Raw genomic sequence first — 22,913 nt, forward strand, 5'->3', positions numbered from 1 at the left:
GGAGTACATCGTGCCCTGCATGAACAAGCACGGCATCTGCGTGGTGGACGAGTTCCTGGGCAAGGAGGTGGGCGGGCGCGTGGCGCAGGAGGTGCGGGCGCTGCACCACACGGGCCGCTTCACGGACGGGCAGCTGGTGAGCCAGAAGAGCGACTCGTCCAAGGACATCCGCGGCGACAAGATCACCTGGGTGGAGGGCAAGGAGCCCGGCTGCCACACCATCGGCCTGCTCATGAACAGCATGGACGATCTCATCCGCCACTGCAACGGCAAGCTGGGCGACTACAAGATCAACGGCCGTACGAAAGTGAGTGCTTCCCTCCGCTCGCAGCCTGGCCTCTTCCTCTCGGCACTTCCCTCTGCCCTCCTTTCCCGGCCTGTGGCTGAAGGAGCGGTGGGGGGGGGGTTCATTCTCTAAAAACCCTCGTTTGGGAGCAGCACTGCTGGCGGTGTTGGGGCAGGACCCCCCACCCTTCGGTCCCCAGGGCGTCACCTGGGCTGCTCTGTTCTCCAGCCCTGCCTAGGACTCTCCAGCCCTTGCCCTTTGGCTGGGCTGTGGTGTCCGAGGGCCCTCCCCAGGGCTCCCAAGCCCTTGGCCCTCCCTTGGGCCATGGGGTCCGCGGGCGCTCCAGCCCCCAGCCTTCACCTGGGCTGTTGGGGCTCCTGTACACGTGCACAGAGCCTGCTGTGACACGCCATCACTACAGCGCATTGGAGCAGGCTCAATTAATCAAGTGTGCTGGAGCATGGTAATTACCATGCTCCAGCCAACACCAGCATTACGTGCATCAGCATCCCCGTGCTCAAAAATGGCGGCAGGGCGCCGCTTTGAACTAAAGCTCGTTCAACAAGCTTTAGTTCAAAGCGCCCTGCCCCCGTTTTTCAGCATGGGGATGCTGATACTGATGAAACTCCAGGTGCTTTAATTAGCATGGCTCTTAGTTAACTAATTAAAGTGCTCCCCTTGCTTCCGAGAGCATGCCTGTAAATGAGCTGTGGTGTCGTAGGGCCCCCCAGGGTGCTCCCACCCTCGGCTTTCACCTGGGCTGTTGGGGCTCCTATACACGTGCAGGGTGGCTGCTCTGATATGCTGTAATTACCACACTCCAGCAGACTCCAGTGTCATCATGTGTAGCAACCCTGTGCTGAAAATGGTGGCAGGGGCAGTTTAAACTTAAGTTCAAAGGGAACCAAGTTCAAAGTGCCCCTGCCACCATTCTTCAGCACAGGGCTCTGACACACGTGACACTCAGCACTCATTAAAGCACTACCCCTGCCTTCTGGAGCCCGTCTATAAATGGCCTTTGGCGTCCTAGGGCCCTCCCCAGGGCGCTCCAACCCTCAGCATAGGTGCAGTCCTGTTCAAAGACTGGGCAGAGGTGGAGGAGTGGATAGTGCTAGAAGCTGAAGTGTTCCCCTCCCTCTCCATCCTTGTGACAGTGGTGTTTCCCCTTGAGGGCTGGGGCACTGTGGGTAGCTTGCTAGCAGTGTAGAACCTGTTCTGTGGCTGTGATCCTGTGGCTAGGCCTGTCAGCATTTTCCCCAAAGGCTGCCTTCCCACACGCATAGGCGAGCATTATGTGAGCGTGAAACTCCCATGGCAAAATCCTTGTCGTGGGAGCGTAAGAAACTTGGAAAAAACAGCTGGAAGAGGCCTCGCATCAGGCTTTGGCTTCCCACCAGGAAGATCATTACAAAAGAGTGTCAAGGTCACAGTTGGGAGCAGTGTTTCGTTGGAGGTGTGTGTGTGTGTACGTGTGCGACTTGTTCTGAACGTGACAGAGAATGCACAGTTCCTCTTGGGAAAAACACATTTGAAATGATGAATCAATTGAACTCGATTGAGAAGACTCACTTTGATTCCCCCCCACCCCTGTTTCCAGCAGCATTTGTCCAGTTTGCTTGTCTACTTTAGATTATTAGTTCTGAAGTCATAATTCTTACTGAATTCTCACTGAAATTCTCACATGCTTCTCATGAAAACTTGCAACGTTGCTTAGGCTTTTGCTTGCTAAGTTTCTGCTTATTAGCTTTCAAGATTTCAGCATGTACACAAGACTTCCTCGCATTGCTACAGACCTCATTGGTGTGGTAAGGGAGAAAGAAACTTTTAGACAGGTGTAGGTTGTGTATGTACGGACAGAAAATGGCCATTCCCCACACATTCTGGGGAAAGCCTATATACACACGCACACACACTAGCCTATACATATGCTAGACTTTTTTAAAATTTGCCAAATACTGTAAGTACAACAACTTTTAATCCACAGGTATAAGGATGACTTTCAGAAAAGCATCTAGTTTGCACTGGAATCCCCTGACGGCTTTGTTTCATACCCCACACTGAAATGTGAGTGGTAATGAGAAGGGGTTTGAGATGTTTACCAATTTTGCTAAATATTTATTTATCCATTCATTTCTTGTGCATAAGCCTTATATTTTCTCTCAAGCACCAGTTCTCTGACTACATAATTAAGTTTCTTGTCATAACATCTTGCAACTCTTCTTTTTTTTTCCTTCAGGTATTTAAAGGAATTCATAGCTTTTAGCAGGAAACTGTAGGACATCTTTAGATTGATAAAGGACTAGTCATAAACACCTAATGCTTCTTCACACAAAGTTAAACAATCTTCTCTACAGAAATCCTTCTTAACTCACCAAGTCTGTGCGCCTATACACAAGTGCCGAGGTTGCTCCGATGTGCTGCAATTCCAGCCGTGCTCTGGCAGCCTTCTGCATCTTGTGTATCGGTGTCCCCACACTTAAAAACAGCGTGGGGGGGCACTTGAACGAAAGCTTGTCAAACAAGCTTTCGTTCAAGCGTCCCCGCTGCCATTTTCAAGCACGGGGGACACTGATGCACAAGATGTGGCAGTGCTTTAAGTAGAGCAGCTCTCGGAGCTGCGCCTTTTAAAGTGCTGTCCACCCCCCACCTCCGGAGCACGTGTGAGTGCTCTCTGTTCCAATATAAGGAAGCTAGTGAACTGCTAAGAACCTTCCTATGTCTGTGCTGTTACAGACAGATTGTTGTTGCTGCAGCTGCAGAGCATCAGCTGGTGGGAAATTATGGGAGAGGAGAGGGGGAGACACTGGAAGGGGAAAAAAACATGGATTTGTTTTGGCTCCAACAAATTAAATTGGCATCTCTGCTGAAGGAAGGTGTGCATACTTTTATTTTTTTAATGATTTGCATACCTTCAGGCTTTCGCTACATTTGTGCGTGTGGGGGTGCTGTGTTAGGAAGTGCTGCCTGACATGTTTTTATTGTTTCAGTTTCTGGTGTAGCCCCATATGTTTGGATATTTTAAAGCAAAATGATTTCTTCCTCCTTCCCTATCTGCCCCCCATAAAGCATAAAATTATAGTTCTGCCAAGCTAGCTTCCTAAAATCTGCGCCATTTTTCGATTTTAAATTTGGTGAAATGTTACATAAATGGTGAACCCTGCGTTGTATTTCTATAATTCAGTCTTCAGTTCTGTGGTTTACAGTGCATTCGCAGCATGTTTGTTTAAAAATATGTAATTGGGGTTGTAGGAAGGAGAACAGTAACTGCTGAAGAATCAGGCCACTGGTACCTTGACTGCAGTATTTTCCCATCTTCGGACAATGGCTGATGCTTGACAGTTTAGGGATAACATACAAGTCTGCCCCACAAGAGATACTTCATTTCACTTGGCTAATTGTGAAATGAAATATCTCTTTCTAGGAGGTACACTGGCAAGAGAAAACTGTCTCCATAGCCAGCTTCAAAAGGTTGGGGGTAAGATTAAAACTGATTCACTCTGTTCCTGCCAAAATACATGGGGATGTGATAAGGCGGACAACAGATAAAATACTGGAATTAGAGATGAGCTGTTATTCCCTATTAGGGGGAAAGCAAAAGAACAGGAGAAGAGTGATGGGGTTAGTGTTTATGCTACATTGAGTAAGTTTACTTCCCCCATCAGGAGCAGAGTGAAAGTAAGAGCCAGTCTTTCAGTTTAATTCATGAGTGGATTGTGGGAGAGAGAGGGGGGAAAAGCTCCTTTACAAAGGTAGAAGGGATTGGTGGTGCTGTGAAGATCAATCTTTCTCTCCCAGGCCCTACACCTATGCAGAATTGCAGTAGCGCTGGTCTGCTAGGCCTTTATCTCACTATTTTTCAGAGACCAGAAAAGTCTTATTGTGGTAAGCATCTCAGTTTATCTTCTGCATTCTTAATGCCAGGACAGGCAATGGAGATTTATGTTAGGTCATTGTAGTTGGCCACCTTGCTTTTTGGCTTGTGGTTATTAGGTTTGGTTAGACCAGGGTAGAGAATGTCCATGTAATAAACTTTTTCAAGAAGCGCTTTGAACTATTTTTACACTAGCAGTACGCTGTTAGTGGCGAATAGGAGTAAGATGCCCATCTTTATGTACTGATCCAGCTTTGAGTTGACCAAACATACATGATATCTGGCATAACATGTCACATCGTGTTCTTTACATATTCTTCACAGTATATGTAAACTGAATTTATAGCAAGCAGTCCATATAACAAAATCTTGCCTTTCCATTCAGTCAGTGTGTAGGGGAGGGTGGTTCGGTATATTGGATTGTTTAGTTTGTGTGTGTATAAAGAAGTTTAAGTTCATATTAATTACACTTCATAAAATATTGATGTCACTTAGTCCACATTGTGTATCATGGGATAAGGGCGATCCTCTCTGAGTTTGGTAGGATAAGTGTTCAACTGTACTAGTATGGTTTTGGACAGTGTATATATAGCATACAATTATTCTAAGGCAGTTCAAGCAGCTTCTAGATTGGGGTGGCCAATTTACAGTGCAGGTGCCACAAGTTGTGTGGTATGTGACAGATCAGGGAAGGGACAGGCAGAACAGTGCCAGATAGGGCAGGGAGCAGAAAGCAGAGCTGTAGGAGAATGAGATTGGTGAAAGTGTGGAGCTAACTAGTGGATACTAGCCAGAAAGGTTGGCCCCCGCTATTTTAGTTAATCTCTAAAAAGAACGTGTAAACTAAAGAGTTGGACTTCAGAATTTGCCTCTTCAATAATGATGGCATCTTAACACTGAAATTGTAAATGTTTTTAAGCAATAACCAGACATTTAACCTCTCTTTGGCATTTTCCTGGATCTAACCTTTATTTTGGGCAAAATTGTAGTCTTCTCCTTATTTGTTGAACTCTAGCCCACACGTAGTCAAAAACAAGTCAGCTTTCTATGTGGTAAGAGTGGGTATAATGATTCAGAAGTTAAATTTTTTTATTGAAATGTTAACCTTTACCAGATCTAGCCCAAGCCCTGTAAGCATGCACATTCTGCTAGGAGAGAGAACGACTCATAAACAACTCCATGCCAACCATAGTAAAAAGCTGGGAATGTTGAGTTTTCCTGTTGTTTCACTGCCTGAAAACATTTATAAAAAGCTTACACTTCTGTTTTCTGTGCTTTTAGCTTAAAAAAAAAAAAGATATTTTACAAAGTGAATTCATTGTGGAGTAAAAAAACAAATTACACTTAAATGGTTAGTATTATTAGGAAAAAAAAGGTCTAAAGTTTTTAAGCAACTGATTTTAGTAATGAAAAAAATTTAGCAGGCTATTGTGAGATGCAAGGCACCAATTCAGATTTAGTCAAGGACTACTTAACACCCTCACTACAACCCCACCTTGCCATTTCTTTGAAGATTAAAAAAAAAAAAAAAAAAAAAAAGAATAATCTTCATCCTTGTGGTCAATGACCAGCAGGTGTGGCTTGAAGCATTACACTCAACATCTACTATCCTAAGGAAGGCTGGGTTATTTAAATGGGAAATATTTAAATAGTTAAATGAAATCTATTTCAAATTGCAACATTGGTTTAAGTAGCTCAGTGTAGATAACTCACTTACTGTAAAGCAATTTATGTTGGTAAATGATCAAATACAGGTGAAATAAGTGATTTTATTTTAAATCCATTTGTGTTAGGGGTTTGCACTGATTTAACTACATTCATTTTGTTTTTTTAAATTGGTCTAATTAAATAAATGAAACTTTTTTTAACCTGCATCAGGGCTATGCCAGTATTGGTATATCAGTGTCTGTAAGCAGAGAGAAGTAGTTGGCTCCCTTAGTCTGAAGTTAGGCAGAAGGCAGGGTAGAGATGCACCTTGTAGGCTAAATCGGAGATCGATAAGCTTTCATTAGCCTAAGCTCACTTCATCAGACGCTGCATCTGTAAGGCCAGACCCTGTGCAAGGTAAGCATACAAATATATTGCATTTAACTATAACACATTATCAGTTAAGTATTCAGTAGTTTTTAATGTAGCTTGCTACTTCTTTTGGTTGTCTCCAAATAACCTTCCAGCCTGCCTTCCACTTGTTTGTGTATTAAACCTTTTTTTTCTCCCCTGTTGTAGATCAGAGGCAGCCACAAATGACACAGGCAGCCTCTGTGTGGGGCACATCACAGCAGCAGACTGAGCAGGGAGCATAGGGCAGGGAACAGAAGAGAAGTGTGGCTGGTGATCAATCAGAGGAAGGGGATTGGAGTGACACTTGGGGAGGTTGCAGGGCTGATTTGTGTCACAGCTGTCAAGTGTGGCCTCCACTGTTAGAGACCATGGTGTGTGTTTTGTTTGTTTGTTTGTTTTTCTTCCTGTCATCTTCAGTGTCTGCCTTCTTGTGTTCATCCACTCATTCTCTAGATCTTCTTTTGGCTCTTCTCCCAAACTATTGTAATTGAATGCATTTTCCCCCTTCCTCTTTATATTTTGTGTGTGTGTGTGTGTGTGTGTGTGTGTGTGTGTGTGTGTCCATTTTCCTAACTAGCTTCTAAAGCAGGGGCGGGCAATTATTTTGGGTGGTGGGCCACTTACTGAGTTTTGGCAAGCCATCGAGGGCCTCATGACAGGCAGCCAGGGGCAGATAAATAAACATTTTCAAAATTTTTTTAGGGACCCTGTGGGCCGGATTGAATGGCTTGGCAGGCTGCATGTGGCCTGTGGGCCACATTTTGCCCACCCCTGTTCTAAAGGAATCAACCTGCTCTCCAATCTGGAGAGCCCCTTGTTTCTGGGCAGTGCCTAGGTGAGATCCTGTCTCCTTTTCTTTATCTCGGAGGCTGAGAAAAGGGAGGATGTTTGGGTCCTTTCTAGGATGCTGCTTTCCCTGCTTCGGGAACTTCTTATCAGACATGGGCCTAATATTTTAGTTGTCATAAATTTGAAGCCCACTTTTCTCCAGCTTGTTTGGTTGCTAGGAGGTAGACTTGCTAATGTTCCTTATTTATTTATTGTGTAGCAATGCCCTATATTTATAGCATAGAGCACCTGTCATAGAACAGGACCTTATTGTGGTAGTCACTATACAGACCCTTAACAAAAGCTTACCCAAAGCTACCTTGCTTTAATGTGAGAATGAATGGGTGGTTTCCCATTCATGCTTCTAGGTTTTTAGTTTCAGTCCTCTAACTAATTCTAGTTCTTGTCCTTTGTATTGCTTGTAGCTTCCCAAGCAGCAATGTCTTGGAATTGCCCTTTTTTTCCTTACTTTTGCTGCTGTTTGTGTTTCTGAATAGCATCAGAACGGTATCTGACAAAAATTTTCATTTTTTTTTCTTTTTTCCCCACTCGTCCTTTTTGGCAGAGGCTGGAGTAGTCTTCAGACTTGGGCGTGATTCACACTTCTAATGTTAACCAAGTGTAATTTTTGCCTTTGTATGATCTAGGAATTAAAGCTTTCATTTATTGAGAGAGAATCATTTTGTTGTAGCTGGCTTGTAGATAAGATTCCTCCAGGAATGAGTGAATTTTTCAAGTTTTAGTAATAATTTATTTCCAGTTCTTTAGTAGACAAGATTTCATGCCACTTTATTAGTAAAAATGCTGAGTTTTGATTAGAAATAAAAGGGAAACATAACCAGCCAATAGCATCTATCAGATACAGATGTATCGGACAAAGCAGGATGCTTGTAAGTAAGCAAGCAAGATATTTCTGCATGCTGGATGTGAGGAAGGAGAGCACAGATATATAATGGAACGTGTATGGAGCTGATGAAAGGAAGAGATTTGGGAATCTTTTTCAACGGCAGAGTAAGCAAGCTAAAGGGGAAATGTTTTATGTAGTGAAAGTTAGTGGAAACAACATTTAGAAACAGCAGTGAATTGGTGAATAATCTCTCGGGTTAGAGATCTGGCCTGATGCTATATCTCTGTTTATTATGGAGGTTTCTAAAGAAGCCAAACGTGGAATGGGCAGGAAGACCAAACTAGACTTTCTCAATACAAGATGTGTTTTGAGGTACCCGAGCCATTCAGAAAAGCTTGCGCTTCATCTTATCTATACTGTGAGACTCATAGCCTATATAGAAGTTCATAGGTGAGTTCAGTCAGTCTCCAAGGGTCTTGGTATTACTTTTACCATCACTAAATTAATTTCTTCTTCTTTAGAAAGAATACATTAAGGAGTGTAACTAATTCGTGTCAGGTTTGACTATCCTTGTCGGGTAGTCATGAGTTGGTTTATCTCAGATATTCAGGTTTGACTCATCTTTCAGTGTCCGCTGCTCTTACGGGTGTCACATTCCACTCCAGATGTGGCTGGAGTCTGGGGATGAGAATAACCTGACCAGTGGGTGCATGGTGTGGTTTTCGGTTTCTGTGTTTCTGCTCAGATAGAATCTGTAAACTTGATGGATCCAATGCGTTACAAATATTCCTCATTTACTGTATTTCATTCAAACATCCTGTGTTCCAAATTTGAACAATCAGCTCTGTCAGAAGTTATCAAAAGGCCTTTATGTTGGACTTGAATTATTGAAAGTGGCCTTTTGATTCAGAGGGATGAATTTTGATGTGTTTGTTCATTATCAGTTGCTGAAACTCAAAATAAAATGTTTCTGTCAAGTCCTTGGAGGTTTTTAAGGCCTGACTTGACAGAGCCCTGACTGAAATGGTCTAGTTGAGGATGGTCCTACTTTGAGCAGGCAGTTGGACTAGATGACCTCCTGAGGTCCCTTCCAACCCTAAATTTCTATTACTATATAATTCCAAGTCAAAAGACTTATTTTGAAGCAAAATCCCAACATATATGAATTTATACGCAGCACAGTCATTATATAGGAAACTTTCAGTCAGAAAACATGGTCTTTTATGGTAAGTTTTGTTGCAAATTTTAGCTAAGACATTTGTCATAAAAGGAGAGCAAGTATGTCACACAGATAGCAGAATTGGACTTGAGGGGTCCATTGCTTTTATTGCTCTGTGTGTGCATGCACGCGTGCATGCATTTAAGATGAGGCCTTGTCATTTTGAAACAGTATAGTGCTTAGTATTTAAAATTGTTTCTTTACATACTAAAGATTATATTGTGGTACAGTAATAGAGAATTGTAGTTTAGTATTGACAGAGATTTGTATGGTGCAAATGCAGTTGACACACAGATCTTCATATATATTTCCTAAAATAGCCAATTCACAAGCATGAAAATCTGTTCCTAAAGCCTGAGACGTGAAATACAGACTATAAAATCTTCTGTGGAAACATTATGTCACTATCTTGTTTTGCTTCCTCTACACACCCTCTTCTTTGCCTCTTTTTCTTGGCATCTCTTTCTATCTCCTGAGTCCATTGTTCAGTTTTTCTGAGCAACACCTATCTTCTTTAGTTTCCTTCCCTCATAAGTCATGGGGATAGGACCAGTGCTTTCCCTGATGCCACTTCTCTCAAAGGTTGTGATTATGCTGCCTAGCCTAAGTAGCCAATTCAAGTGCTGGCAAGAAAAAGTTCTTTACTCCCACTCCCATTGTCAAAATGGTGATCCACCCATAGACTTCTCCTTCAAAAGCTAGTGTGTAAACTGGATTCCTTATTCTTTGGTTACAGAAACGAGCATGTCGGGCTCAAATTCCTCTAGGTCTGCAAAAAGTCTTGGCCGTTTGAAGCCCAGGTGAGCCAACCTCCTCTTTACACCTTCCAAGGCTTCAGAACTACCCTGTAGAACAGGCTGTTTCTGTTCCTTACTGACTGCAGTCATCTTTGGAGGTCCCTGTTCAGAACTGTAGCCATGTAGGGCAGTTCCAGCTCTCCACTGCCCCTGCAGACTTGTTATACTTTGAACAGTTTCTGTAGTCTTTGAATTTTTCCCCCGATTTCCTCTTTTGTTCTCTGGTGCTCCAGGGTAGCTCTGTGCAGCATTAGTTTTCTTTAATGCTTTTAACTGCATGGCTGCAGTCATTTTTGAGTTGTTGGCAACTCTGGGATTAAAGATTTGTATTCATTCCATTGTTTATGCACGTCGGTGATTTCAGCACACCCTGGGTCATTAGTCTCATTATGTCCTGTCAATACTGTCAACATTTTTTGCCAATGTTACCACTTTGGCATGCTGTGCCATCCTAGCCTTGGTGAGTTTACTTCAGCATTGTCTGGTAATCAAATGGGACACTTCGTAATAGTCTTTCCATTGAGAGAAGGAGTCATCTTTTCTTGTCACTATATTTTCAGGTTGACATTCTTTGAAAGAGGTATGTGTTTTAATGGCAACAACCCTCAAATATTTTATAGCTAATTGTTTCAGTAACATTAGTGGGTATATTTTTGTGAACTTTCCTGTTAAGTTTAACTTTTTCTCCTGAAGAGTTTACTTAAGAGTCTCCTTTACAAATGGAAATGGTCTCTCCTGGCATCCTGTTCTTCTTATGAAGGTTTGAGTAATTCCCATGAATGTGTAATCAGTCCTAGTGTTTAGATTATGTACTAATAGCCTTGATGTATGTTTTACATTTAACCAACTGGACTCCTCCTAGCAGAACCCTAGAAATCTTACTGGGAATTCTGGAAGACGCTTTCTCTCCAGATGATACCATATTGTATCTTACTTCCTCTACACATCTAACAGTTGCAGCTTAACTCTGTACACTTGTGTTTGCTGTCTGAGCTTACCAGGCTGCCTGTTCTACTCAAGGGAAATGGTCTCTGTCTAGTTTTGCACTTCTCTGAGCAATCAACCCATCTGCTCGCTCCCCCTGCCTGGGGCGTCGGGGAGCCCAGGTGCCTGGGCAGAGGCCTGGTCAACCCAGAGGTCTGGCTTGGGACGAGTCTGAGGGCCTTGCTGAGTCACAGTTCCAGGAGCCCGGCCGTGAATTCAGGCTTATCCTGGTGACCCAGCCGTGGGCCGGGGAGGCCCGTGCACTTCCGTAGGGTCCCAACAGGTATGTGGAGCCGCAGGGTCGATACCCAGCGACCCCTTTCGAGTGGACTTGGCCACCGGTTCCCTCTGCTCAGAATGTGGGGGATCCCAGGTCAACCTGGAAGTTTGGCCTAGGACAAGCCAGAGGGCTGTGCCGGGTTCCAGTTCCAGGACCCTGGCCACAGATCTCGGTTTACCCCGGTGACCCGACTGTGGGCCGGGGAGGCCCGTGCACTTCCATAGGGCCCCAATCCTCTGAGACTAATGGAATCTACTTTATGTTGGGATGCAGGACCCAGATTTGAAAAGGGACTTAGACACCAAAGTTGCAGTTTAGGTGGTGTTTGGGTGACAGGATCCAAGTGACTGTCCCTGTGCCTGACTCTCTCTATGCTTGAAGAAGGGTATTTGTGCCCGAAAGCTTGCAAAGAACAATGTTTCCAACTATTTAGTTGGTCTAATACAAGAGACCACATCTGTCCAAAGAACCTTGTCTGCCTAGAATCCGAGTGAGCGATTCACAGAACCTCTACTTAATCACTTGGGTGCCTGTGTTTTCTGGCGAAAACCTGAGTGCATAAAGTTTACCTAAAGCAGTGGGGGCCAATCTTTTTGGCAGGTGTGCCACACATTAGCCTTGTACCCTCCCCATGGGCTATGCTGATCCCTTTTCCTTACCTGCTAGGCTGCTTAGCTTTCTGCTTCCTGCCCAGTGCTCTCTGCTTCATCTCCTGCGCTGTTTTCTGTTCCCTGCTCTATTTGCCACTATGCTGCCAGTCTTCTCCCTCATATGCTGTGCTCCCCACACAGAGGCTGCCTGTGCCACAGGTTGGCTACCCCTGACCTAAAGTGAATTCTCAGAACTGCTGCCATCTTGGTAAAGCCAAACATTTAAACAGCTAAACCCAGAGGGTTGACAAACAGGGTACGTTAGCTAAGAGGTGGGGGAGTGTTAAATGCAGCTGGATTGCTTCCTACATCCAAGCTAGCTCTTGTTGCAGTCTGGTGTGTTGAAATACCCTAAATTCAGTTGCAGCGGAGCTTTTTAAATGCTGCTCCTCTTAGCATTAACTTCTGTGTTTTAGCTCTGTGGTTCATTCTTTTAATTGCTTAGACATCTGAGCTACCTCCTGGGTTCTGAATTTGACTGATCAAGTTTTCTATGGAAGATCAGTCGGGATCAATTAGATCATGACCTTTCAAACCACCTGGTAAATTGTGGTGAGAACCTTCAGGCTGCAAGTTGCTGGACTGGACAGTCCCATGCAGTCTTTGTATGCAAACTTGGAAACTACTACATGTGTTTAAAGATCTTGCCTCAACTTCTTCCCTTATTAATGTTTGGATGGTGAGGAAATACACTTGAGCAATTTTAAGTCCAGGTTCTTTTTTTTTTTTAACATGGCATAAAAAATCTAAGCTTTCTTTGAACTGTATAGGCAGGAATGTCAGATTTTTAGTAGATCTTAACAAAATACATTTTGTTTAAAATTGATTAATTTATTGTTAAATTTATTAATGAATTATACTAATTTTGGGGTCTGATCAAGCTTAGTTGATTTTTCTGGCTGTTGGCCTTCAAAAACTCTGATTTGCTACCAAAGAAGCTATTCAGAATTATGGTCCTCCAAATTATGAGGGACCATATAATGCAGTGGTTTTCAACCTCACTGGACTTGAGGCACCCTTCACTGGACTTGTATCACCCCTTCAAAACTTTTCTGAATTGAGTGGCACCAAGTTTCAAACAAATGTATATACAGGCATCCCTCATCTTACGTGGGGGTTACATTCTAAAGGAAGCGCGTAAAGGCGAAAATCGCGTATAGTGAAATCGCATATTACCGTGCCAGCAGTGACTGCCTCTGCCTCCAAAACCTCCTGCCGCCGCGGTGAAGCCGTGCTTAGAGCTGTGCGGCCGGCAGCAGCGGTGCAGCGCGGGGTGGTGGTGGGGATGGCCCCCCCGGCCACCCCCATGCCCGGCGGCCGGCCACACAGCTCCGAGCACGGTTCCATGGTGGCGGCGGGAGGTTTTGGAGTCAGAGGCAGTCACCGCTGGCAGCATGGTGGTGTCCGGGCCTCCAGGTAGGTGGCAGCGCCGCATGCAGACTCAAGCCCCGCCCCCCTCCCCACCCGCGTATAGTTGAATTCACGCAAGTTAAATGTGCATAAGATGTGGGATGCCTGTATTTTAATGCTTACCTGTTTGCAGTGGGGGTGGGGATCAGCCAGACAAAGAACAAGCCTGAGCCTGCAGTTATCTGCTTATCTTGTATCTATCTCCCTTATCTCCTCTCAATTTGGGGCACTCTTCAAAGGAATATGATAGTGTTGACGGTCACTTATTATTATGTCTTATCACTTCCCTTTTCAAGAGCAGTTTTGACACTGCACTGCCCATTTCAGAAAACAGCAGGCAGGATCTTGGAAAAGATGCCAGATGACTGTATTGAACAAACTTGAGAAGCTTTTCTATGTTTTTTAGGGAGAGGGGATCGTTTGAACTGAGCATTGGTTAGCTGAGTAAAATGTTCTGAAGGCCAATAGATGGGCTTTTATTTAAAATACAAATTTTTAAAGCAATTTTATATGTATATCCCAGCCCTCAGCTTGAGGGTTCGTTTATCAGGGTAATAGTTCTGGAAGTTTTTAATGAGAGGACAGAGGATGGGCCAGCCTTTCCTGTGACTTGAGTGACCTTTTATAGAGGCAGTATCTGTTATGCTGTGGTGCCTTGTACAGCTTGGAAGAGTGCAGATACTTTTGGCTAGGCTAGTCTTTTTTTTCTTTTTCTTTTAATTGATGGAGTCCAGGAATAGGCTAGTTGTGTAATAACACAAGTTAAATTGCTGTAGTGCTTGCAATTTAGTGTATTTCTGATATGAATTCTCCTTTCAGAATGGAGAGAACTCTAGCAGAATTTTAATGATCTTGAGGATGTAGTATATGAAATGTTTTTTTAGAGCATTTTGTGGTCAGTTAATGTGCAGTTTTGATTTGCTTTCTGCAGTCCTTGTTTAAACATCTGTTCGTTCAGCAAACCTTTACCAGAAAAGCCAAACTCTACAACTTTTGTTTTATTCAAACAATATTTGATCAGCTTTTTAATTAAACGTATTGGGCCTTTCTTAGTTTCAGCTAAAATTGTTCCATTGTTGTTGAGGCAGTTGGCACATAGCCTTACCACTGTGAGAAAGGAAACTGTGGCTAGTTGATAAGGGCATCTTGAGCTAATTAAATTCCAGCTGGCATGTTATATTATGCCTAGTGAAATAGATGTTAGCCAATTACACTTCTGGATGGCTTAACCTTATGTGTGGTCTGAAGTGGAGGAGAAAAATAGAATCAGACAATCTGAAATATTGTTCGTAAAATTAAGTTCACCTTTTGGAGGGAAAAAAAGTATGGTAGTTTTGAATGGAGAAATGTAAAACACACATTTTTATAAGCAAATCAGAATGTATCTTTTTAGGAATGGTACAGTGAATAACTACTACATCTCTGCTGGAGTGAGTTGGACCAGAAGTTTGACTCCCACTAACTGCTTTTTAAAAGGAATGCTGTCAGTAGAGAACTATGCAAGTTTAGTTTATCTAGGAGTTGATTAGTAGTTGAGAATACTACATTTGCCCATTGTCCTCTGCCAGTTCTCATACTTCTGTAAAATTAAAAACAGAAACAAAAAAAACCCCAAAACTTATTTTCTTATTGCTGTAACACAAATTCTGATCAGTAAGCAGTAAAAAGATGCAGTGTATTCTGTACTTACAAAACTGGGGAACCAGCCTTCCCCAAACATGTGATTTGTTTGCTCTGACTGAGTAGTACTTCTAAGAGGAGAGAGAATATTTTCATGGTGTGCATAGTTTCTCCTTCCCAACTGTGTTCCCTTAATCTCCAAGAACCATACTTTTTAGATTTTACAAAACAGAGTACTTTCAAAGCCTGTAATCCACTGAAATGTTTTAGTTGATAATTTTTAAATATGACTTAACTTTTAAAAATATATACACCTTGCTATTTTTAAATAAATATTTTTAATTATATTTAAAAAACACTTTAAAGTTATTTAAAAATGAAATAAAGGTCTTGCTATTGGGCACAAACTGCCCCCTCTCATGTCTATTGTTTCTTCCTACTATGCACTCGGTCCAATAACAGATATCACCAAAAACATACTTGCTTGTAAACAGAACTGCAGTTGAACTACTCCAGTCTAACTAGATTGGGTAACTATGGTAGGCAAATGGGGTAAGGACCTTGCATACTTTAATAGTTAGCCTGTGCTGCTGTTAGCTAAGCTAGCTGACAATGGTATACATCAGGGGTTAGCTACGTTCTTGGCCAGTGCCAGAAACACCTCAACCTCAACTTATAAAATGTTGGTGTGCCAGGGGTGGGTAGTAGGGAAGCTGCGAGGGGCCCAATCTTTGTTGTGGCAGCACAGTCCCAGCCCCTTATCCACCGTCCACCCCAAGGCATGCATGCCAAGCAAAATGCCTTTGCATGCCATGCTCTGGCACATAGGCTGGGGGTTGTTGACCCCTTGTGTATATCTTTGCATTTTGCATTCATGCCCCCTGACTGAGGTGAGAATCTATCCTTTAAGTAATCAAGCAAAAATGAAAGTTGAATACTAGATTTTATTTTTGGGTTTTTTTCTTTAATGCATGTAATTCTTCTAAGGAAAAGATCATTAAAATGAGTGGCATAGCTGTTAGAGCATTTTGCTTTTGCAAATACATATGGCCTTTACACTGAATCTGGTACTGTATTTGCTAACGGAGAAGATGTGTTGCATCTGTGTATATTTTTCTGGCCAGAAAATATCATTGTGATCATCTAGTCTGCCCTCCTGTGTAACACAGGCCATTGGAGTTTCCTGAATTAATTGTTGCTTGAACTAGAAATATATTTTGAGAAAGCTTGACTAAAGTAATTCCAGTGAAAGAATCCAGAATGATCTTTGGTAAATTGTTACTGTGGCAGGGCACTTTTGGGTGCCTGCCACTTTAAGGCTGGGAGTAGGCAGCCAGCAGGTACAGGCCTGCCCCGATAAGGCGGCCGTTTTAAGTCTAGGCCCGCAGGGCAGAAGTAGCAGTTTGCTGCAAGCAGTTGAGGAGACAGCATCTGGCTGAGCTGCTGCTCAGGAACGTCTTGTAGGTAAGGGCAGGAGCTGTGGCGATGGCAGAAGGCTCCTGGTCCTGGGCATGACTCAAAATTGCACCCTGCTTCAGATGGGTGGCCTGGTGGGGCTGTTTGTGGCGGTACAGTCCCCCAGAAAATGCCAGGCCAGTTACCACCCCAGGTAAAGGTGGGAAGGGGTGCCTTAAAACCCCAGCCCCCACATCGTGGTGGTTTACCTGGATTCAGGATCAGGCACAGGGGCCAGGCACGGCGGCAGCCACCTGAGCCCCACAGGGGTGTAAGACCCCAGAGGCCCTGGTGTGAGGGGGAGTTGTGTGGCCTCAGAGAGAGGGGGCAGTAGTGTAGCTCTAGGGAGAGGGCATGAGAACAGAGGCAGCCTGCACAGAATAGGAGGCGTCTGTGCGCCCCGAAGAACTGCGCGTAATCCAGGTGTTGGGTAGGGCTGAAGGGATGGTCTGAAGGGCAGCACATAGGCCAACTCTCTGAGTAATAATGTCAGCTATACAGTGAAGGCCCTAGTGAGAGAGCATAGTTGAAAGGCCCCAGGTGTAGGGCCCAAGTTGAAGCCCCGGGTAGGGGGTGGACAGGCCAAGGTTAGTCTACGGTTGCCTGAGGTCACAGTTGGGCCGGAGGCCAAGTGTGTGGCTCAGCCAAGGAGTCAGGGCAAGTCACGACCCCAGTAAGTCCTCAGGCATGTCAAGGCCGCGTAATTGGGTCAGAGGAAGACTCCAAGAAGTTCTCCGATGCTGAGAGGCCAAGTTCAAGTCAAAGTGTAAGAACTTGTTTGGATGCCATCTGCGAGGCGTGGGCCACGGTGTAGGGGCAGTACAGAGCTATGGATAGCGCCCCCTGGCATCGGGGCATTATAATGGGCAGCGTTCCATTTAAAACAACAGTTTATTAAACCAGCAAGTCGTGACAGGAGAGACTGGGCGGACTGCCCCACGTAGACAGGTGGTCAGGTTGAGGTTGAGACCTGGTCCTGAATGTGCCCCCTGTCTCAGTTAAAATGGTTAATTATTCTTACCATTGCAAATTTTTAACAGTATGTTTAGTCTGAATTACCCAACTTTGGCTTCAGCCACTGGGTCTCTATCTTTCTTTTGCTAGGCCAGTGGTTCTCAGCCTCTTTGGACTCAAGACACTGCTTATTAGACTTAAGTCACTCCTTGGAAAATGTCAGCTCTTACTCTTTTTTTGAGTAAGAGTATGGATAAACTACAGCAATTTTTTTGGAACAAGGAGGAGATCCCTGTGAGCCAAGGTATGCCAACATCCTGACTGTCTTCAAGAAAGCGAGAAAGGTGTGTGTGGGAACTATTGAGGTGTTGCCCTCCTTCTCACAGCAGGGAAAATCCTCGCTTGCATCCTCCTGAACTGTTTTCTACCTCTTGCTGAAGAACTCCTGCTGCATTGTGGCTTCAGACCTTCCCACAGAGCAATTAACGTGATCTTTCTTGCTGGCCAGGTCCAAGAAAAGTGTCAGGAACAACATCAGGACTTGTGTGTGGCCTTCATTGAGCAAACTTAATGCCTTTGACTCCATTAATTGTGAAGCCTTGTGGAAAGTACTGGCCAGATTTGGATGCCCTGAAAAATACATCAAGGTCCTGAGGCTTCTTCATGACCAGCTAACTGCAACCGTTCTTTATAGCAAATTGGAAACACATCTTTTTGTTATCCAAACTGGGGTCAGGGAAGGTCCCTGTCCCAATTCTGTTTAGCATTTATTTATTTATTTATTTAGTTTTATTTTTGACAGTCCTGGTTCTTGTTGAGAGCAGCCTCTCTTCTGGAACTGACATTGACTACTGAACCAACAAAGGGCTTTTCAATCTGGGACGCTTTTAGCTCAGACCAAAGGACTCAAAACACCCATTCTTGATCTTCAATACACCGATGGCTGCGCCATCCTTGCATGCACCGAGGAAAACCTAAAGAAAGCATTGGATCTCTTTGCAGAAGCCTACTGAACTTTAGGGCCCCCCTCTTAACTTCAGGAATACTAAAATACTCTATCAGCCTGCTCCAGGCCATGAATGTGACTCCCCTCTCCCCCCGGTCAAACTACTGTTGAGGGAGGACCCTGAAGGTAGTCAAGCACTTCCCTTACCTCAGTAGCCTTCTCTCAGAGAATGAACATTGAGACCTAACACAGGATCCCGTGTGCAAGTGCTTCCTTTGGGAAATTGCATTGGCATGTTTTTACTGATTGCAGTCTCTAGAAAGAAACTAAGATCCAGGTCTACAATGCAGTTATCATCCCCGTTCTCCTCTATGAATATGAAATGTGGGTGATTTACTGTTGTCATCTCTCTGGAGAGGTATCACCAATGATGCCTCCAGAAAATCCTCTGCATCAATTTGGAAGGTCACTGTACAAATGGCAGCATCGTTGCTGAAGTCAGTGTTACCAGCATTAAGTTGGTGATCCTCAAGCACCAACTTTGCTGAACCAGGCATTGTGTGCAGGTGCCTAACTCCCAGAGCCAAGTGCTCTACTCCCAGTTTAGTTGTGGCCTGAGATCTTGCAGTGGCCAAAGGAAATGCTACAAGGATTCATTGAAGGCATACCTCAAGAAAACAGTTGCCAACATCGAGGGCTGGGAGGAGGTGGCTGAAAACTGATTCCAGTGGCACCACAACATCCACCAAGCAGCAGCCTGTTTTGAGGTAAAGCATCTTGCCCTCAAAGTAGAGATAAGAGAGCAGAGGAAGAAAAAAGAGAGGAATCCTGTCCTATGCCCTAGTCTTCCCTGTGAAAAGGCTTGCAACTTCTGTGGACACATCTATGGCTCAAGGATTGGACTCTTAAGTCGCCTCAAGACCCATCAGTGAGCTGTGGTAGTGATCATCCTTGAATTGAAGGATTGCTAATGAGTCAAAAATGAGTAAAGGCTATGGGCAAACAACAGCAAATTCCTCTTTTGCAAAGAACTTGGACCACAAGAGGTCAAAACATTTTTGCACTGATTTTCTGTTTGAAGTCTCTGGGTTTTTGTGACTCACGTGGGGGTTTTTGCATCTAACAGTGCTAATAGTGTGGTACTCCATGGCATCCTTAAAGGATCTCAAGGCACTCCAGGATGCCACAGTGCCCTGGTTGAGAATTGTGATACTAGGCTGAAGAGCTCCAGGCTTCGTTCACATGGAAGGCAGGGAGGGTGGTGCCTTAGACCAATTTGTTCAGAGAGGGATAAGCTGTTGTTGGTGACAGCCTACTTCCTCAACATCTGAGGATTCTAGCATTTGACCAACTGGATTGTCACCTACAAAAAATATCCCTCTCTGCATAATTCAGCTAAAAGTTTAATCTGGGGCTGATTGAGGTATGATTCCCATCAAAACAGACAAGGTTTAAATGGCAGTTAACTCGGCCAAAGTGTTAATTTGGATCCTTCACAGGTACTTGGTGTGGGACAATGGATTTGTCCTGTTCAAATAGGAATTTAGTCTAAGGCTAAAAATAGAAGTCATGTTTGAGAAGGTTTTTGTCCCAGGTTTCGACTCCAATCAGTCAGAAGAGTGGTACAGCCCTTTATACACTTAGCTTGTCCTTAGAGTGAATGGGAATTAACTTGAATGAGCCAACTCAGATAAAATGTGCTAACAGTATCGCTATCTTGCATACTTCACAGGTACTTAAGTAGGGCAGCAGATTTGTAGAATCTCAGAAAAAAGGCTTTCTCCCAGCTTTACGCTTTAGCCTGTCCTATGTTCCACCTGACTTCAGACTATTGTGGCTGATTACTACTTCTGTTTTTCCACCTAAAGCAGTGATTCTCAACCAAGGTGCCAGGGCATGCTGGGTTGCCTTCAGATCCTTTCAAGGGTGCCACGGGGTGCCACACAATGTTAACATTAAGTTTACAAACATGATTCACAAGATAAATCCAGAGATTCCATCCAGGAAGAGCACACACCAACTGCTGAAACTTCCTTAGCCTGACGAGGGGTTTTTGAACCTGAAAGCTTGCTTAATAATTAGTTTCCAACTATTTGGGTTGGTCTAATAAAAGATATCAGATTCACCCAAGGAACCTTGTCTGCAGAGATTCCAAAGAGAAATCCATAGTTGTGGTCTTTTGAAGTTTTTCCAACAAAGAAACTGCTCAATTATTTTTCATAGGCAAAAAAAAAAGTGAAAACTAAGCTGGCATTTTCCAATGGGCTCTTCAAGTCTATTCAGGGGTGCCTTGAGTCTGAAAAGGTTGAGAGCTATTGACCTAGAGATAAATAAAGGTGTTGTTCTTTACCAGGCTTCTCTGCTTGTGTATTTAGCCATGCTGAATAGGGGGAAGTTCAGTACCTAAGCCCAAGCCTAGTCTTTCATGGATTCACAAACCCAATGACACTAATTAATGATGCAGTATTAACACTTGCAACATTAATGCTTTCCCACTAGGAACAGGATCAAAGCTCTGAGTCTATTTTTATCTAGGCCAGGGGGTTCAAATTCATTAAGCCTTGCAGGTCAGATGAGTACCATGGGACTAGGTCCAGAGGCTAGATCCACTCCCCCGCATGCCACATGTGGATCCAGTCTAAGATCCGCAGGCAGAAGCAGATCTAGGATTTTACACAGGTGGGTGTAGGAACAGTAAATAGTGCTGCAGTGGTGGCTGCACCCCCTGCTCCCAGCCTTATTTCTCCTCCCTCCCTGGCCCTGGCCACTCAACCCCAACTGGTGGAGCAGCAGCCAGGGATTTTCAGTCCCCAGGTAAGAATTCCACCCTCCCCCTCCCTTCCATGCTCAGAAGCATTTTCCCTCCACTCCTGCCTTCTTCCTCCATCCCCACCTGCCATGGCTAATGTCCCTTCAGAGCCGCTCCAGCTGGCCTGAACAGGACAGCAGCAATTGTGGCAGTCAGACAACTTTCCCCTTCCTGTGCCTGGGTTAGTGGGGGACACTCAAGGGGACCAGACAGAGAAGAGGAACCAACCCACTGCCACAGCCTGAACCCAGACCCTACACAGCCCACCTAGAGTGGTTCTGGAGCTCCCTCCATCCTCAGGACTACGGCAGCACCAGGCAGGGATGGAGATGGGGAAGGGACATGCTTCTGAGCATGGAGTGGAAGGGAGGTGGGAACTGGACAAATCTTACCTTCTTTGGGGACTTAAAATTCCCTATATGCTGTTCCTGTCATGTTAGAAAGGGGGGAGTAGCTGTACCACCGCATTCCCTCTGGAAATGCCCCATCCATAGGCAGCACCATGCATTGGATGACAGGGCTTCATGGGCCAGATCCAGCCTGCCTGCCTGCCATATCTTTGACACCCCTGATATAGGCCACTGCATAACAAATGGACAGTAGATGTTCCTGAGTGCTGCCCATTTAGGTCAGTCTTGAATTAGTGACATATAATGGGATGTTGTGTGCTTCCACTTTTTTATTAGCTGCTTAATTTCACTTTGCAGATACAGGGGTGTTCTTGTTCTTGCAGAACAAGGAATCATGTGTAGACTAAATTGTATTAACTGTGGTCTCCACAGGGATTGTGACTTCTTATTTCATTACCGGGACTAGCTGTTCCCAAATTCCTGCAGATGTTAATAGCCTTAATTGCTCTAATCAATCCACTTAGCAGCATCCCTTCCACTTGTCCCTCTCTGTTTTATATTACATCTTTTATTTCTTTCAGTCCCTTCTTAGCATCTGTAAGTTGTAGTCTTCAAAAGGTCATGCCCCTCTGAACCATTCTAGTCTCTAAAGTGTCTCCCTGCCTTACCTTCCCACAGGCATCTAGTAAACATCAGAACTATAGCATATCTTTAAACCTCATTTGTGTACATTTAAAAGGAAGCTGTTACATCTAGTTTCAAATTAGTTACTTGATTAGAAAAAACAGACCTGTGTTATCTTGATATGAGCTTGATTTTAAGATATGGGGAGTACAACCTGTTAGTTGAAAGCATGAAAAATAAAGGATTTTTAGTTTTCCAGATTTCTTGATTTTTTTCAACTTTTTAAAAAGAAATAGCTAGAGATTGTAAGCTAAAATAGACTGAAGTTTTCAGAAGGAAGTGGTTACTGATGAAATGAACTTGAAATTTGCATTTGCCTATATTTGAGCTTGAGTTTGGTTGACAGCCAGCCAACTGAGAGATTTTTAGATAAGATGAAAGTGTTTCTGGTGTTTTCTTGGATTCCTTTAGAGCAGGCTTGTCCAACATACGGGCCGCCACGCGGCCCGTCAAGCCATTTTCTGTGGCCCGCGGTGCTGCAATGGGAAACGAAAGTAAACACTGTTTACTTTTGTTCCCACCCCTTGTTCCTCCCCCAGCCCCTCAGCAGCTTCCTAATGGCTGCTGAAGGGCTGGGGAAGGGACAAGGTTCCTACACCCACCGCATCAGCTTGACGTTGCTGATGTGGTGCGTGTGGGAAGAGGAGTAGCTGTGTGCCATTTGGGACAGGATGAGCCCAGCAGGGGCTCAGCTGCACTTTCCCCCTACCTGAATTGGTCAGTCCCGAGAGGCACACGGCTCTGCTGCCACCTCTGTTGGCTGGTGCCGACCTGAGCGGGTCTGTCCCATCCAGAGCGGTATGCAGCTGAAGCTGGATTCCCATGTGCTGCTGGGGATGGGAGAAGGCCAGCCAGGTCAGCA

The 22,913-nt window shown here is 44.3% G+C and overlaps 1 protein-coding gene across 1 annotated transcript in view; it reads left to right on the forward strand.

Annotated features, from left to right (window-relative positions):
• The first annotated feature begins 6 nt into the window (after positions 1–6).
• EGLN1 (egl-9 family hypoxia inducible factor 1) overlaps positions 7–22,913 on the forward strand; it is a 56,468-nt gene continuing 33,561 nt past the window's right edge. Inside the window, exon 1 of the mRNA XM_006036267.3 lies at positions 7–307. Coding sequence (XP_006036329.2) covers positions 20–307 — 288 coding nt within the window. The 5' untranslated portion in view covers positions 7–19. The remainder of the gene's footprint in view (positions 308–22,913) is intronic.

This window comes from Alligator sinensis, unplaced genomic scaffold (assembly GCF_000455745.1).
Source record: "Alligator sinensis unplaced genomic scaffold, ASM45574v1 scaffold932_1, whole genome shotgun sequence".
NCBI lineage: Eukaryota > Metazoa > Chordata > Crocodylia > Alligatoridae > Alligator > Alligator sinensis.